This window comes from Drosophila eugracilis, unplaced genomic scaffold (assembly GCF_018153835.1).
Source record: "Drosophila eugracilis isolate 14026-0451.02 unplaced genomic scaffold, ASM1815383v1 contig_1104, whole genome shotgun sequence".
NCBI classification, from domain to species: Eukaryota; Metazoa; Arthropoda; class Insecta; order Diptera; family Drosophilidae; genus Drosophila; species Drosophila eugracilis.
Window position 1 is genome coordinate 129,279 of NW_024571881.1, and position 17,809 is coordinate 147,087.

General features: G+C 46.6%; 2 protein-coding genes across 8 annotated transcripts in view; one reads left to right on the top strand and one right to left on the bottom strand.

Moving 5' to 3' along the window:
• Positions 1–1,713: 1,713 nt before the first annotated feature.
• LOC108109822 (isovaleryl-CoA dehydrogenase, mitochondrial) lies at positions 1,714–3,334 on the top strand. Its single transcript, XM_017218558.1, has 3 exons — positions 1,714–1,978; positions 2,035–2,160; positions 2,232–3,334. Exons 1-3 carry the CDS (start codon positions 1,764–1,766, stop codon positions 3,151–3,153), a joined length of 1,263 nt encoding a protein of 420 aa, XP_017074047.1. The 5' UTR covers positions 1,714–1,763; the 3' UTR covers positions 3,154–3,334.
• A 56-nt stretch (positions 3,335–3,390) lies between these two features.
• The window catches only part of LOC108109821 (talin-2), a 29,830-nt gene continuing 15,411 nt past the window's right edge, over positions 3,391–17,809 (bottom strand). For 3 of the 7 annotated variants that reach the window (XM_017218552.1, XM_017218553.1, XM_017218554.1), the window contains 15 exons: positions 16,143–16,401; positions 15,675–16,073; positions 15,425–15,616; positions 15,285–15,363; positions 14,718–15,221; positions 14,574–14,662; positions 14,199–14,287; positions 13,748–13,864; positions 9,099–13,686; positions 8,843–9,033; positions 6,770–6,886; positions 6,190–6,705; positions 5,188–5,847; positions 4,397–4,971; positions 3,391–4,336 (listed from right to left, as the gene is read on the bottom strand). In XM_017218552.1, coding sequence (XP_017074041.1) covers positions 4,078–4,336; positions 4,397–4,971; positions 5,188–5,847; positions 6,190–6,705; positions 6,770–6,886; positions 8,843–9,033; positions 9,099–13,686; positions 13,748–13,864; positions 14,199–14,287; positions 14,574–14,662; positions 14,718–15,221; positions 15,285–15,363; positions 15,425–15,616; positions 15,675–16,073; positions 16,143–16,278 — 8,511 coding nt within the window. In that variant the 5' untranslated portion in view covers positions 16,279–16,401 and the 3' untranslated portion in view covers positions 3,391–4,077. Of the gene's footprint in view, positions 4,337–4,396; positions 4,972–5,187; positions 5,848–6,189; positions 6,706–6,769; positions 6,887–7,108; positions 7,519–8,842; positions 9,034–9,098; positions 13,687–13,747; positions 13,865–13,936; positions 13,963–14,198; positions 14,288–14,573; positions 14,663–14,717; positions 15,222–15,284; positions 15,364–15,424; positions 15,617–15,674; positions 16,074–16,142; positions 16,402–17,809 lie in introns of those variants that run through there. The other 4 variants (XM_017218555.1, XM_017218557.1, XM_017218556.1 and 1 more) reach the window with 4 other exon arrangements.

The window sequence follows — 17,809 nt, forward strand, 5'->3', positions numbered from 1 at the left end:
TGGAGACGACAAGTTCAAGTTGTTGAGTCGGCAGATTGCATGTTTTGTATTTCAGCCATGTTTATGAGGACGCAACCCCCATCAGTACAACAGCCTAGCCAGCCCAGCGAGCAGACGGGTTCAATTGCCGCACTACAAGCCATCGGAGATGCCTTTGTGGGCCACTAAAAGTGGCAACTGCTGCTCATCAAGTTCATTCCACTTGGCATTAAGTGCGCCCAAACAAAACATCCCAAGAATGCTGCAACAGACACTGACAGTGAGATCTGTTTATAGACCCGGTCGGCATTTAATTACTGGGAAAGTGAAGATTGTTGAGGCGAATGTTGCGCCTTCGTTGATTACATAAAGATTTGTTTTGTGCTATTGCCAGAGTTCAACTCATCCCCAAATTAATCAGGCAAAAAGCAAGTCATTAAAGTGGCATTAGCCAAGGCAATTTAGCCAAAAGCAGGATATGCACACCGATGTTGACCTTTAAACGAGTGCAGGTGCAATGTAGGTGGTGTAGGATGATTTCAAAAGGCCCTAATTAAAGCTAAACATGGCAAAGCGTGGTGCATGACACAACAGCAATAATAGAATCCAGATTCAAATCCAGATTCAAGGAAACCACCTACAATACGAACTGTGTCCTTATTGAATCGAAGTTGATTGACAGGATATAGACGACGATTGGGGGAGGAGTTGAATGGAATCCTTGGTAACATTCACCCGGTAACATGCCATTAATCAAACGCACACACGTGAGCTCCTCCACCTGTCTGGAGCGACTTATTTATGAGGACATTTATCGATTTGCCTGCCGAATTGTTCAATTATTTGGGGTACACCTGCCCACCGAGAACCGAAACACCACTGCACATTTGGTTTTGTCTTTTTTTTTGAGTCCCATCAATTAATTATCTTTTCAGCCTTCCGCTGGGACAACACACACTTCCGTATCCGGTTCGAAATCCGATATGTCCGGCGATGGACACCGACAGCGACACTAATGATCCGATGGTGAGCTCTTTTGGGCTCGGTCACCGCCGCCTCTTTAATTCCATTTAGACCGAAGCTCCTGGCAGACTGGTGACTCTGTTTATGTTTATCCCTGTGCCTGCACTGCCGTTGTTGTAGTTTTTGCTATTGTTGCCGGCATCGGCAGCGGTAACCCGTCCATCTGCCGTTGGTGAAACATGCGCACTGTTGAACCAGCGCCTCGGTTGGGAGCCCAGTGCAGGGATGTCCTTTGGGCCAATATGCAGCTTTAGTAGCTTCTTTAATGACCTGCTTTGGAAGTGAAGCGCACTATTGGTAATCACTGTTTGGGTGCTTCTAAGGGCCAAGGGAGGAGCATGCGCAGACAGAGGTGATTTTTTTTATATATTGGCGGTTGTTTTTGAATTCCATTTTGAAATATAAATTGTTATTTATTCATTTTACTTGTAACTCTTACGATATTTCGACTTTAACTTATATTTTAAATTAAATCATAAGGTACAATGGAGAAATTAAATTCCACTTTTAGATGAAACAGAAACTAAAGTTGGTTACTGAATAATAAACTTAAGTACCAGTTGATATCTGAACACATTTAAAATATTCCTTTAGTTTTAGCGGATTTTTGAACTTACCGTTTTTCTAGCTTTTTTTCCCCGATCTCGCTGGAATGGCCATTTGCCCGCCCACTTGTTTGAATGCCACTAGTTGATCAAAAAGTAGCGAGTGCCAACAGCTGATCGGAATTAGATAATAGTTTATAGTCCCACGAAATCAACATGGCTCTGAAATTTGTGGCCCAGTCATGCAGATCCTTGCTGCAACGTGGCGATCGTCCTTTGTCCTGGACCCGTACCCTCACCCATTATCCCGTCAACGATGCTATCTTTGGCCTGGATGAGGATCGCCAAAAGTTGCGAGAGGTCGCATTCAATTTCTTCCAAAAGGAACTGGCGCCACTGGCCAAGGAGATCGATAAACTGGATCACTTCAAGTAGGATATACAGGGCAAATACCTTAATTACCTTACCTGTAACCCTTATTTTACAGGGACATGCGTCCATTCTGGAGAAAACTGGGTGATCTTGGCTTTCTGGGCATCACTGCAGAGCCAGAATTTGGAGGTACTGGTGGCAGCTATCTGGACCACTGCATTATCTTGGAGGAGTTCTCGCGGTAAGATATGCATGCACTTACAATTTTTCTAGTTATGATCTATAGTGACCTTTGAAATCCCTACCTTCCAGTGCGGCCGGAGGTGTAGCGTTGTCTTACGGAGCCCACTCCAATCTGTGCATCAATCAGCTCACCAAGAACGGCACTCCCGAGCAAAAGGAAAAGTACCTGCCGAAACTATGCAGTGGTGAGCACATTGGAGGACTAGCCATGTCAGAACCTGGAGCAGGATCCGATGTAGTGTCTATGAAGCTGCGTGCGGAGCGCAAGGGAGACTACTATGTTCTGAACGGCTCAAAGTTCTGGATCACAAACGGATCCGATGCTGATACTCTGGTGGTCTATGCCAAGACTGGAGCCCCTGGAGTTCCTGACAAGCATGCTATCACAGCTTTTATAGTGGAGACCGCCTGGGAAGGCTTCAGTGTGGCCCAAAAGCTGGACAAACTGGGAATGAGAGGTAGTAGCACCTGTGAACTGGTTTTCCAGGATCTGAAGGTGCCTGCCAAGAATATTCTGGGCCAGGAGAACAGAGGTGTCTATGTGCTGATGTCGGGTCTGGACTTTGAACGGCTGGTGCTGGCCGCCGGACCCGTGGGTCTGATGCAAGCCGCCTGCGATGTGGCTTTCGACTATGCTCATCAGCGTAAGCAGATGAATAAGTTGATTGGAGAATTCCAGCTGCTCCAGGGCAAAATGGCTGATATGTACACCACACTGAGTGCCTGCAGGAGCTATCTGTACACGGTGGCCAGATCTTGCGATGCAGGCAATCGCAGCGCTAAGGATTGTGCTGGGGTTATTCTCTACACTGCCGAGAAGGCCACCCAGGTTGCACTGGATGCCATTCAAATTCTCGGTGGAAATGGTTACATTAACGAAAACCCAACTGGTCGCATTCTGCGGGACGCCAAGCTGTACGAAATTGGCGCTGGAACCTCGGAGATCAGGCGTTGGCTTATTGGTCGCCAGCTTAACCAGGAGTACAAGTAAGGGGTCTTATCTTATTCCGATGAAACCCAGAAATGCATTTATGGTACGAGGATGGCAATAACGAGGATCAACTCTACTACCTGACAGACTTAATGTTGCATTTATTTTTTATAAGATTTTTAAAATCATTACTTTTAATCAATGTTTGTATGTGCCTAATAAAAAGAGTATAAAGCTTTAATAACTCGGTTTTGTTTTTGCGACATAAGAATTTTCCATTTAAAACACATTTATAACTTTGTTAAAATATTGTTTTTTTTATTAATTTACAAAAAATACACAATTTAAATATGCAACTGCATACACGATTCGCATACGTACGTATATACAAAGAGAAATAAAAAGTATTGATTACATCGAATAAAATTCACATCGGCAGAACATATAATATATATTTACTGTTCTACATTTTGGTGAAAAACAAGAGGTTTCTTACGTTAGAAAATAATATTTCATGTTTAGTGCACAGTAATAAATTGCATCGAAATAACAACAAAGTGAAGAACCAAATTTGTAGGTGTTACGCTTATTAATGGTTAATTATAATTTCGTTGGATTTTAGAAGATTTGCCTGAATAAGTTAGGACTGCTAAAAGCAATCTGCTTATGGCTTATGCTCTCGCACATCTTTTATCAATATATATTGGCAATTAAATGGCAAATAAACACGTAGAACACAGATTTATGAAAACATAGAAAGTTGAATAGCAATATTAGGTTGTTAATATGCGGCTGATTATATGGTATGGGTAGAGGCGTATATATGTAGTTTCGCTAGTGGCTAATTACAATTAATATTAAATTATTTCTATTAGTATGTGTACGGGTGTGTAAATGTTAAAAGCACATTTGGCAAACATCGACTTGCTCATCACCAAGCTAGAACATTTACTTAAGCAACTAGAATCGTTTTAATCGGAGCGCCTAATCCAATCGAAAACTATGCTTCTCCGTCTTGGTCTCCGAGCGGGATTCTGTTGTTGTCGTGAAGGACTTGCGCTCCATCACACGCTGGGTCATCGAGGTGAGTCGCTCTGAACCTTGATCAACAATGCTAATCTTGCCGCCGTCGGTGTTGAGGGTCATCTGTGAGAAACTCGATTCCAGGGGCTTGCTCACTCCCAGTTCACTGCTGCTGCTGGTGGTATTGTTGGCTGACTTGTCGAAGTTACGTGTCTCATATCTAAAATTTTTAAATTAAGGATTAGCTAAAGGATTAGATAAAGACAGGAGTAAAACCCACCTGGACGTGTATCCTTCATAATTCTGACCAGGATAACCATTTCCTCCCGTCAGCTGGACTACGCCGCCCTGACCGAAAGTCTTATCATGCAAATCCTGCACACATGCCGCCAGATTTCGGTTTGCAGTAGGCTTCTTTGGCACCGCCGGTGGAGATGAGTTTAGCGTTTTAATGCTGGACGACTCAAAGCTTTGCTGGTAGTTTGTGTTAGTGGGTGTGCCTGAGACGGTGGGTGCAGAGGTTAGGCCATTGCTGCCGCCCGGACTGCCTGGGTAGGGCCTGGGCACGGCATTGGCTGTTAACTTGGGATTAGGGCGGAAACTGTGACCCGACGTGGCGGTTTGCATGTTAGAAATGGTTGCAGACAACGGTGGCGGCGGTGGTGGGAAGTCTCCGTTGCCATCGTCCATCGGTGGATAGTTGGATGGCGGTGGAGACACCGCTCCGGGATGATGGAAGTGCTGCGGCTGGGGACTAGCGTAGTTGTAGTGGTGCTTCTGCTGCTGGCCACCGGACAGGTAGCTTGGCGAACTGGGCATCTCGCTGGAACCGTAATAACCACTGCGACCCAAAGTCTGTTATGGTTAGGGGTTAGAAGAGAGAAAAGAAATACTGCTGGTTAGACTGGTTACGTGTTAGACTGGCATCCGAAACCAAGTTAGAATTAGACTACTTAAAACAAATTGGTGCCTAAATTTCGTCATCGATCTCAATGCCAATTTCTTTTGTTGGTGCTCTCAAAAACTAATATAAATTTGAACAAAGTGGAAAAATAGATAAATATTTCATACATTGTTCTGGCTCTTGTAGGCGTATTCGGTGTCACTCTCGTCTGTGGTGAATCCCTGGGCGTTCTTTGCATAGCGCTGAGCATGGCGTACGTTTTTCAGAAGTTGGCGCGCCTCCTCCAGTTCCTTCTCCTTTCGCAGCACGGCTGAACGGGCGTTGATCTCCTGTGCCATACCATCGACCATGGATGTATTGATCTTTAGCGAATGCTCCTCCTCGGCTTCCAGGCCCTGCTGGGCGGCATGCACCAAATTGTCGGTGGACTTGATGACTGCATTTCCAGCGGCCTGGAGGCGACGACCAGCCTCAGAATTTGGATTAGACTTAACCTTGCAGGCAATCAGCAGCTGTGCAGTGGAAGCAGCCACCTGCTTGGCTGTGGAGATAAGCATCTCCTCGGTGCCCACGCCGCGCACCAAGTTCTGGGCAGCCTCCACAAGACTGTGGGTAGCGGCGGCCACAATGCGTGCGGCTGAAATGAGACCCTCGGACCACTGGCCATCATCGGAGCTCGTAAGCGGACGACGGGCCACCTTGCCCGTGTCAATGAGTTCACGCTGAGCGGCGTTTGCAGCTCGCACCAAAGCAGCAGATGCTGCCATTATTCCCTTGGCGGCCTCCAGAATCATTTCATCAAATTTCATGTTTTCGTCAAGTTCAATCTGTGTGAAAAATCGGAGATGGAGTACTGTATTAGATACTGAGCAAACAAAGGGTTAATGAACAACAATCACCAGGCATGTTTAGTTGAGGCTGAATTTTTTAGTAGATTGGCGAGGGTCACAGTAATAATATGTTTGATTCCTGGGTGAACTTTTGAATGAAACAACCAAGAATATCAAACATATCTCACTGGAACCATCAATTAGTTCGTTTTGAGGGACTAGTTAGGGATAAATCAAGCACCGCTTATAGATTAGGATGAGTTTTCAGCTATTTCACTATCGTTAGTTATCATTCACCACTTAAATAAGGTATGTCTGAGATACTAAAACAAAACCCACCTTGACATCGGCCTGGCGACGTGGACGCAGTGAAGCCAACTTCTTGGCCGCCGCATCGATGGAAGCAGCAGCGCCTAGCAGTTCGTTCTCAGCAATAACCGTAGGGTCTTCGGGATCGATCCAATCAGAGCCCTTGAGCAGTCTAGCCATGGCCACCAGGTCAGTGACGCATTTGGCAACGCGACGGGACAAGTGCATACGATCATCGGCACTGCAGTTATGTAGGATACCACTTAGCAAATCTCGGTAGGATTCTCCGACTGCAGTTCCTGCCTCTAGAGTACGACTACGCAGCTCTTCCGTTTCGGCACAATTCCAGGCCACAGAACGGCAAACGATAAGCATGTCAGAGATGGCACGACGACCAAGGTTGGCGGCAGCTACAATATCAGCTTGCAAATTGGAGGTTCCTGCAGCAACGGCCTTAGCAGTAGCGGCTGTCACATTCATGGTCACGCGGATCAGATCCTCAGGTCCCACCTGGGTGTTGCCAACTGGTGGTGGAGTATGCATGGCCTAGAAATAATGAAAATTAAGAAGTTAAATGATATCTCACATAAAAAACTTATAGAAAATTTACCCGAATCTCCTGAGAGATAGCTTCCACTGTTGCCTCCATGGCGCGAGTTCCACGAGTATGCTCATCCTCCACAGCTTTCACAGTCTTCAGCAAAGAAGACACATTCAGCACCATAACCTATTTGTTTTGCGAATGTAAAAACGATTTTTTTTTGGGAGCAGAGCAGAAATGTTTGTGATTAATGTTTGGTCAGAAAAGAAGTGATTTGGAAAGGGTTACTTATAGATAGTAGGATGTCTAGAACTACTAACTACTCTACTACTAAATATGATACTCTACTACTACAACATTCTAGTTGGCTTTGGCACTTTTACAAATCAATATATAACTAAAATAAAGTCAAATGATATTCCAATTTGTTTTTATTATACGCATAAGTAATAAGAATTAGTTTTAAAAATGACTTGATAACATTGAAAATAAATAAATGGGAACTTCTAAGCGCTAGGTAAGCACTTTCAAAATTAAAAATCTTTTAAAGAGAACTGTGATTCTAGCAATGGCTTTCTCCCAGCACTTAAAAGTCCTCTTACAATCAGATTGAATTCAATTTATCAAGGGGCGAAAATTATGTTTCATTGTGCAATGGATTAATGCAAGTAGAATTTCGTCCCAGAATTTCAGTTGGCCATGATGTTGATGCTGCTGCTGCTGGCGAGAAGGATGCGACTGCCACTTCGGATTTCTGATTGTGGGTTAGTTTCTGAATAGCCATTGTGGGCAGCTGCTTGGCAAACATCTTGAAGCGTCTGCTCGATTTTGTTCAGTTTGTACATACATATGTATATGTATATGCGGATGAATGGAGATTTTTGTTTGATATCGATTTGATAGCAGATTGTTTTCCACAGCGAGCGCACAGCATGAAGAGAAGGAGGAGCGTGGAGCGGTTTGAATTCGATTTGCATTTTTGTACAGTTCATGAGTGGTTTTTTTTTTGTTTTGTTTAATTTGGTTTGTGTGTTTGTGGAAAAAAAAGAAGAGCAGATAAGTCGAAGGCACAACGAATTAGCAAAACGAAAAAAATACATCAATTTATGGATTTTCCCATTTGGGTTTCTTTTTACAAACGTTGGAAGTGGTAGTGGTGGTGGTGGGTGGGTGGAAAAGGAAGGGTAGGTGTTTGGATAGGTGGGTGGTTGGGGTGCCTTGGTGGTTCAGAGAGCGCAGCAAGCAGAGCCGAAAGGGATGGTACACGGGCATGACCATGTTGTTAGAGCTGGGCAAGAAGGGTGGTTGGATAGCCGGTCGAGAAATCTGTTGTTTGCCGCCGATGCCACCAGGGAAATAATGCAAGTAGTGGGCTTTTCATGGGTGCGTTCGGTTAAACATTGATAACATTAATAACATTAAAGAAACGACAACACAGAGCAGCAGCTGAAGCTTTAAAGGGAGCAGGATGCGAGAGTCACTCGTTTGAAATGATTTGCATTAGGAAAATTCAGACAGCAGCAGCAGAGATTTTTGGGTTATTCCAAATATACACAGATACATTTATATTTGATTTTCTTTTTGGGAGCGGGCATATGGATTTCCGTTTTTAAAATGTATGGGTAGATGAGTGCCAAAGCCATTTGATGTTTATTTATGTTGAATTTTTAATATGCCACAAACAACATTTATGTATGCGCGTTACATATTTTGCATGAAAAAGAATAAATTAATAAATAATAATATAATAAATACTAAAATCTGTCAGATTTTTATTCCAATGTGTACAATGATCACCGGAATATAAGTCTTCTTTAATTTAAAGTCCTTCGGTTTCAGTTTTCTGTAAACCCATTAATTAAGTTTAGGGGCAAACCATAACCACGTTGAGTCAGTTACAATTTGGTGAGTGAGGATAAAAATTCTGAAACAGTGTAATTCGCTTAACTGAATGTTTGGAAAGTTCGTAATTCCCATCTATTAATATCAGTTAAGGGAAATATCCTGCATATATACTAAAAGCCACAACAACGAAAGCTTTTTAGCAAAAGATTAAAAAAAAACTACGTAAGATAAGAGATAGACAGAGAGAGAGAGTAAGAGAGAAAGGCAGGGGTAGAAAATGGGAAAAGTGCGGCTTACCCTGGCGCTCTCCTTGAGACCCTGCATAGAGGGATCGTTGATGGGCTTGCCAGAAGCCAGTTTAGTGCAGTTGATTAAATCGCCTAGAGCAGAAGCCACATCTTTGACGGCGTTGATGACCATGACTTGGGAATCGGGTTGGGTAGATCCCAGGGAGCAAGCTCCTCTCTTTACTGCCTCAGCCAGTTGAGCTAAATTAGGAATTTAATTAGGTTATACTATAAAGTTGGTTAAGTTTGCTATATTTATCACTTACTTATAGTTGAGACTGCATTCTGAGCTGCATTGGCCAACTGATCCTGAGTTCCAGCCGCTCCAGTCACCAAAACCTTAGTGTCCTCGACCAAAGCCTTTGCTGTCTGAAGAATGTGCTCTCGGTGATCAGCAAAGCTACCATCTCCATCTGAATGCAAAGTGCCTGCGGTGGCAAACACAATGGTTGTATCCAAGTCACCGATGATTCCTGATACCGTATGAGCTGCATTGATGCAGGCTTGAGTACCACGCGATCCGGCCTGCAAAGCGGCCAACACCTGGGCTACCTTCTCGGACACCTCACGAGCATTACGTGCAATATCCTTTTGGGCGCTCACATCATTGGGTCGTGCCCCGCCAGCCGAAGACTGAATCATAGAGCTAACAGAGCGGCCCAAATCGATAACCGTAGTGCGAATACGCATGGCCACATCCGGGGAAGAAGTAGTGGTACTAGCTCCAACGGAGTCCTGAGTCAACTGTTGATAGTGCTGTGTCATGTCCACGGCCAGTTGAGGCAGAGCCGCTGGTTCTACGCTGCTCTTGGCGTTGATCTCGTTGGCCAGACTGGCGATCTCCTTTGCCCGCGCCACCATTCGAGTCTGGTAGTCCACAAAGGTGTCCGAGTATGATGCATTAAGCAGAGACTGTCGCTTATCGGTCAATCGGGTAATGGAACGGTTAACCTGTTCCATCAATCCCGTCACGATGCCCGTCTCCGCATTGATCTTCTCCACGGTTTGCTGCAGCTCCAGTATGGCTTCCCTTGTTCCATCAATAGCATCATCCAGTCGGGGATGGGCATGAGTTGCTCGAGGATTGCCGGCCGAGTCTTTAGCAGACTGCACTAGAGTAACGGCACTTTCTACCACTGAACGAGTTTGCTGGATCAGAGACATCTGCTGTTGGCTGTGCACAATGTGGGTGCAGGCTCCAATAGCTCCATTTACCATGGGCACCACATAACGTGAGATTTCACCCACAGCATGACCAAGTTGCTCAGCGTTGTTCTTACCAGCTACACGAATAGGTTCCAGTTTGTCAACGAGCTCAGAAGCAGAGTTCATCGTTTGGCCACTGAATCCATGCAAGTTGTTATCCCGACGCTGGCTGAGACCCTGAGCATTAACAGCAAGGGCACAGCTGTCCAACTCCCGTGTGCATGTGCCCAAGGTATGTAGCACTTGCTCGCACTGCGCCTGTCCAGGGGCCTTGTCGCGAATGTTGTCCACCAATCGCTTAACCGACTCCGAAACCGGGGTGGAGTGCATCGAAAGTTGTTGCCACACTGGCGGATTGTCAGGGGATAGGGCCAGCGATTTAGCTGCTTTCACCATCTCCACTACACCATCGATTACACCGCGACCCGCTTGAATGACTGGTTCCTGGGCTTTCCTGCCTTCCACAGAGATCTTAGCGGGCACCGAGCTGAATTCAGGACTCGAAGCATACTGACGCACTGCTTTGACGGCTTCTAAAAGAGGATCTACCAGACGTTCGCGACTTCCGCTTGATGGTTGCTCCTCAATGGCCTTGATGGACTGCACCAAGTCTGATGTAGCCGTAGCCACCTGCTTGGCGAGCACAATGAACTCGTTCTTTGCCACGGGGTTCGAGGTGTTCATCGAAGCCTGACGGCAAATGGAGCACAGATAGCTGGTGTGCTTGGCAATCACCGTGAGGGCAGAGATCATTTGCGGCTTGGTTGATTGCTGGCTGCTCACAATGTCACAGTGCTGACGGATTCCCTGGTAGGCCCATGTCAGCTGGGCCTGGTCGATGATTCCAGGTCTTCCTGCCACACTCGAAGGATGCGATACTCCAATCAAATAGGCAGCCTGTGACGAACTCTCAATCAAACCCTGGATGGAGTCGTTGACGTTGTTCACCGATTGACTAAACTCCACATGCTGCGACTGCTTGGCGTTGTTTATCATTTCGGAGATGGCGTAGCCCAGGTTCCTCGATTTGCCTGTGGCCTGTTCTACACAATCGAAGTATCCCAACTCGTTGATGGGTTCATGAGGATAGTCCAGCATCAGACGCAAAGCTTCAATGTTGCGCATAGCTTTGTCACATTCCTTTTGTCCAGGAGCGGATTGGATGCTGGCATCCACCAGTTGATTGATACTCTCCGTAACACCTCGGGCAGCGGCGTGCAGCAGGTTCTTGGCATTCGGTTGGCCAGGATCCGCGGCAATCGACTTGGCAGTCGAAAGTAGAGAGCACGACTGAGTGGAGACATGTCGCAGGGACTCTATCATCTGGGAGCGTACTTCCTCCTCCTGTGTCTGGCCAGCCATCTCCATGCTAACAGACAGCAAGTCTCGGTAATTGGCTGCAAAGTTCTGGCTGCTCTCGGCCAGCAAAGCTGGCGAGGAATACGAAACCACAATCTCGCCACCAGCGGTGCTCAACTGCTCCGCCACTTGTTTGAGTTCCGACTGCAGAGTTGCATATGGACGGCTGGAGGGTGGGAATTCGCTCATCGATAGGATCTCACTCAGATCGCTGACGTTCCTCAAAGCCACATCGACTTCTCGCTGTCCGGGAATACAATCCACTGTGGCGGATAGAGCACCGGTTACTTCCCGCCCAGCTTGAGTCAAGGCTTCCGGGTTGGATACACCCTGCAATGTGCGCTGTGCCTGCTCAATGAGTCGCGCTGAGCTGGAGACCACATCATCAGCGCAGTCGATGATTGCCGGATTCTGTGTAGTGGCCGCTACTCCGTGAACGCTTCTGGTGAAGTCACCTAATGCCAGAGCAGTGTCTCGACCAGCAGCTCCAGCATAACTACGCTGGTTGTGTAGTACAGAGGAAAGCAACTGGCTCAAGGCGATGCCCACATTCTTGGCAGATTTCCTCAGTTCATCGGCCGTACTTTCCACGGTTTGTCCGGGCAAAGGACGCAGTTGACCAGCAATAGCCGCCTGGCGAGTGTCATCCAACACATCGTGCAGTTTACGCACCTCCTCTAGGGATGACTCAAGTTCCTGACCACCGCAAGCATCACGAGCACGCTGGGCCACTGAATGCAGCTCCGACACACATTGTCCTAAGTGCAGAGCTCCCTTGGATAATTGGGTAGCAGATGGAATATCGGTGACAGTGGGTTGAAGAGCTCTTGAAGATTTCGACACCTGCAGAGCTGGTTCAATAAACTGTTCCGCCGCCTCGATGAGATTCAGCTGGGCGTTGGGGTCATCGGGTTGCCCACGGGTTGTCTTCACCGAGGTGACCAGTCGAGGAATAGTGTCCGCCAGTCGCTTGCTATCCTGCAGGATTGTCTCCTTGGTCTGATGGTCTTGGCTGTGTTGCACCGCGTTCTGGGCCGCCGAAATGCACTGGGTTGCTGCTGAGGCTGCTTGCTTAGAACAGAATTCCAGACGCTGAATAAGTCCCCGCTTCATAGCCGGTGTGTTAGCCGCCGTAGTGGTGATCTCCCTTAGCTCCTCAGCTGCCCTACGTAGAGCGTTTTGGTTATCCGAATCATGTGGGTTCGACGAGCAGAGACGAGCGGCCTCTACCAACTTGGCGGTGGCATCAGCCAACTGCTTGGCAGCGGATAACAAATGGCGCTTCATGTCGGCATCCTGCTGCTGGTCCGCCTCGCCCTTGATACTCTGGATGAGCTGAGCAGTGGTTTGTCCAAGGGTACGGGCATGGCGCACCATCTCCTGTGGGTCGTGGGTAGATACCAGGATATCAGTTCCAATAATCACGTTCTCTACGGGACTCAGTTCAGTGCTGGTCCGATTGGCATGCTCCCTGGAGCTCAACTTGACGTGCTCCAACATATCGGTAAGGCTCTTCGAAACATCGCGGGCTGCTGCCAAAAGATCAGCCTTTAGCTTGGGATCATTGCTGGCCTCGTTGCAGACCTCGCACAAAGAGTTGACGGCTCTGGCCACGTTTCTGGCAGCCGCCTCCAGTTGTTCACGACAAGCAGCGTTGTGCAGAGTGGGTGCTACTACCTTGGCACAGGCCACCAATTGACTGGTGGCCAGGGCACACTGACTGGCAGCTCCAATCACCCGATTCCTGGCCTGCTCATCTTCACAGCTGGCGGCAATGTTCTTAGCGCGCAGCACAAGGGCAGCAGTGGTGTTGGCAACCGCCTTAGCCAAAGCTAGGAGCATGTCATGGAGGTCACGGTTCTCGGGTACCTCCTCTTCGGCAATTGTGCTCAGCACATGGGTAGTAGCTTCGCCTACGCGACTGGCCGCATTGATCAGATGCTGTGGCGGCTCCTTGCTTTCCGGCTCGGCTGCCTTGAGAAGGTCACTGAAGGCATTGCACAAGTTACGAGCAGCTTCCAGCAGTTGATCACCATTCGAGTCGTTCTCCATCAAGGCGGCAATCAGTCGCACTTCCTTGGTCACCTCGGGAATGGTTTGGGCAATCTGGGAGACAGATGCCGAAATGGCCTCTGTGTCGACTTCATCCGGATGAGAGGCTGTGATAATCTGAGCGGTGGCAGCGCTCATGGTGGCCACATGACTGCTTACAGCCTGCTTGGAAGTGTCTAAGGTGTTCTCACGCCACTCAATAGAACGCAAATCGCTGCCCAGCTCTTGAATTGGTGCCTGCAAAGGAAAGTAATAGGTGATTAATGAAAGAATCCTACAGAGGAGTGGAATATCTTACCTTAGTGCGCAGCTCTTCGTCAGCGCGAATTAAGACATCCCGGCCAGCAGATATATAGCTCAGCAGAGCCCTCTGTGGCTCCGTCAGATTCACAGAACTAATGCGAACTTCCTTAGTCTAAAGAGTTATATTCAAATAAAATAAATTAGTATTTGGGTTTGCAAGAACTCTCTCCAGCAGATTGCATACTTTGTGAAACATTGGATTGCCACTGGCTTTTTATTGAGATTGCAGCATGTCAGGAGAAAGGAGTTAGAGAAATGCTTTATGTTAGTTTTCTTCAAATGGAATGGAAATATTATCTTATGGTTCAGATTTAGTTTTATGTTAATGTTACGAGTGCAGTGGCAACTCAAGCAAAAAAATTGCGTGACAAAAATTATAAGCTGAGTGTATATGACTAGTGGTTAGTGGAGGATGTGACTGTGGGTTGGGAGTGAAGTAAACTCACCGTTGGCGGCTGGTGGGCATGGTTAACCTGGCCGACGAAGGCACCATACTGGACGGTCTGCACTTCGTTCTGACTATAGGTGCGCTCGCCTATTGTTGAATTCATTTAAGAGAATTCAATGGGTTTTGGTAAAAATAAAAACATAAATTAGCATTTACAAGATAAGCAATTTAAAAGTAATCAAGCAAATAGCAAACTTATTTTGGAGATTTTTTCTTAACAAATTAAGGTTCAAAATGTCGGAGCCTTTAAGTTTATTCTTTAAATGATTTAGACTCGACATAATCTTTAAATAAAAAAAAACCATCTGTAATATGGTTTATCTTAAGTAGCAGAAGCTATAGTGCTTATATCAGATTAGGTCAAAAAACTTACCGTCATAGGGGCGCATGATTCCTGGATGAGCCAAGCTCTCCACATTAAGTTGCTCCAGTCGATTCGTTTCGTGTTGCAAGAATGTGGCCCTATAATTTGAATTATTAGAAATCTGAATTTTCCACAACAATCACCTTAACTTACTTCGAAGGTGCTACAGACTCCTCCACCATCGTAGAGCCCTCGTCTCCTTCAATGCCAAAATGATCCTTGGTCTGCTTCTTCTTAAGAATAATGTCGATGTAGCCAGCAATAAGCTGGACAATTTGCTCGGCCTCTGTCGTCTGCACCGAGTAATATTGATTGGCATAATCGCCAAAGTCCAAGGTAAAGGTGTTTGGTGAAGCGCCCCAACGTCGAACTGTGGTCAAGGGCCATGAGACAAGAATCTCCTTGGTGTGCTCGTCTAGACGCAGCACCGAATCCTTGGTCACACCCAACAGACGGGGTACAAGTTTGTTCTTGCCGTTCATCTTCTCCTTGACCAGGAAGAACGTAACACCATAGGTTGGCAACTCCCTGGCGGTCTTAGTGTACAAGACTTTGGCGTCGATTTCGGAAAGTTCCGTATGCTTTTTGTGCTCCACAAAGATTTTCTTCTCAATTCCCTTGGTGCGCACATAAGACTGCGGCAGGAAGTCCTTTAAACTAATGAAGATGTTTTCCAGACATTAGAAAAATAAAAATGTTATTGACAAATCTTTAACTCACTCTAAAAATCCGGCCTTGTGCTTGGACTCATTATGCGGTCCAAATTGAATATGCACTTGGATGCCAGCAAACTCACAAGCTAGAGAATAGGAAAATTATTAATACAGGTTCCTTGGAGCCTGAAACCAAAGGAGACCCACCTTTATCTTGAGTCACAGGATGCGTGCCATCCAGAATGGCGTCCCTGGCTTGCACATAAAGCAAATTCAACTGCACGGGGTCCCGAGAGTCGATGTTCTGATCCGAAAAGAAAAAGCGACGGCGGAGCAAAACAGTTTCTGCCTCGTCAATGCCCTGCTCCCTCAAGGTGCGACTCACATCCACCCAGTTCACTGGAAATACACATTAATTGTAACACCATTCACTTGAGGATCCGAGCTAGTAACTTACTTTCATCGTCCGTCTTCAGTTTCTTGCGCAAACTCTCCATCTTGGCATCACGATCCTTCTCCATAATCTTGCGCTTAAGGGTCAGAGTGCCGAACTTGTTGTCCGGAAGGTTTTCGTTCTGCGCCTCGTTGTCCTCGCGAACCAAGCCATACTCCTCGTGGTTGGTGATGCCGATCTTCGTGCAAATAACCACCATAAGCTGCGACACCGGCTGGGAGTCATCCACCAGGATAGTCTTTACAGCTCCATCCAACATACGAACGCGAAGGGTACGCGTCTTACGGCGGTACTCCAGCGTGTCATGGTTGTGCAGTATATAGTAGCCCAGGGTGCGTCCGGGTTCCAACCAAACGCCTTGTTGGTTTTGCTCGTCAGAGATGAACAAGCCATATTCGCTGGCTGTAAGAAAAATGGGAAAATTATATTATTTCTTGGATTCTAAGGTTAAGGATTCAGGGAGTTACTTACATTGTCCTTGCACTGCCTCGGCGAACTTATCGCGAATGACCCTGCAGGCATCGAAGACTGTGGTGTTGGGTTGGAACTGTATGGTCTTGGTCACCCGGCCACCCTCGAGTTGGATGCGCAACGATAGTGTGGACATCCTGGAGTCGTCTTTGCTGCTTCACTTCGACTTCCTCTACTCCTTTTCTTCTATCTCTCTCTCCTCCGCCTCGTCGTCGTTTCCTCGGGTAAACTTCCAAGGATGTGGAAAATGCAAAAGGCACTGAAAAGGATAAAAAGGAAAATGTAAGATTAATTAAAGTTTTTTTCCGAAGTTAATGAGGTTTTCTTTTTATTCCACTGTTATGGTTAATGGAACTCACTTAAATGTAACCTATTTTCCAGTTTTTAACGATTTGGTTAACGTTTAGTTAAGTTCTCTAGTTCTATGAGACTATATTAAAGTAGGGTAATATTCAAATAAATTATGCTTAAGAGGACAAACTAAAAGTGGAAAACAGACAGAAGAAAAACCTAAACCAGAAACCATGAGCCAGGAACCATCGACCGAGACCAAAACCAAAACCGAAACCACCCCCAAAGCGCACGGATATCTTCCGCCGGACGGGCAGGGGCGGTGGCGATGTCAGCCACCACCCAAAGCGCAGACGACCGATAAAATTGCTGATGAAAATCTTCTCGAGAAACACTCACACATACATGTAGACATTAAATGTTCACACAAACAGGGGAGAGGGCAAAGCAGGACACTTGAGTTGCCAAATCAAAGCCTGAAAAGTCCAGGCCCATTGTAGTGTCGCCCCTTATGGGGTAGCAAAGTAAGCCCACTCTGGTGACTTCTCCAACACACTCTCTCTCTCTCTCTCTATCTTCCATTCTCTTCATCATTAGGCTTTAGATTTTAAGCCAAGTTCCCTTAATGCCAATCTCCAACCCCGAAAAGCAGACGTAATTGATTTTCTGTCGCCCGCTTTTTGATCCTGCCAGCGTAAAAAGACAAAAGCTGTCTAAGTGTGTCAGAGTTCGGGTGGAAAAATGTTACCATTATTGTTTTCTCTAGCATGCAAAAATCAATAATTTCCACAAATGTTTTGTTTTTTGCTTTGTGTTTTCTTTTTTTCTTCTTTTTTTTATGAATGCTTTACACACACAGAAAGAGAGAGCCAGAGGAAGCACTTGAAATTTCCGGCAGCCAACACACACACACAGAATATCACGAACAAACTTTCACAATTACTTTTTGTAGGAGGACAACAACAGGACGAGGACGGTTCCATATGGCGGCGACTGTGGATGGCACCGATTGTCGGCATCCTACGGCTGCGGAGCTGCACGTCTGCTCTCCACGGAATCTGGCACGAAAGTGATGAAAAGGTTGACTCAACGCTGCGGCTCAGCCTGCGGCAGAGGGATGCTGCTCTGTCGACGTCGGCGTCAGCATCCCTTCCGCGTCCAGGACATCGATGTCTGTTGGTGCCACCACCACCACAAGGACTTGGCAAGAGAAAGGCAGAGAGATAGTTCAAGAGAGAGCAACGCATGCGCAGTGCTTTCTTTGGAGAGACAAAGGGTGCAGTCACCGCAAAGTCACCCTCTTTTCGCCACTGGAGACTTCTCTCACTTTCTCCCCCTTTGTCTTGGAGAGTTGGTAGACTTTCACAAGGCGCCTG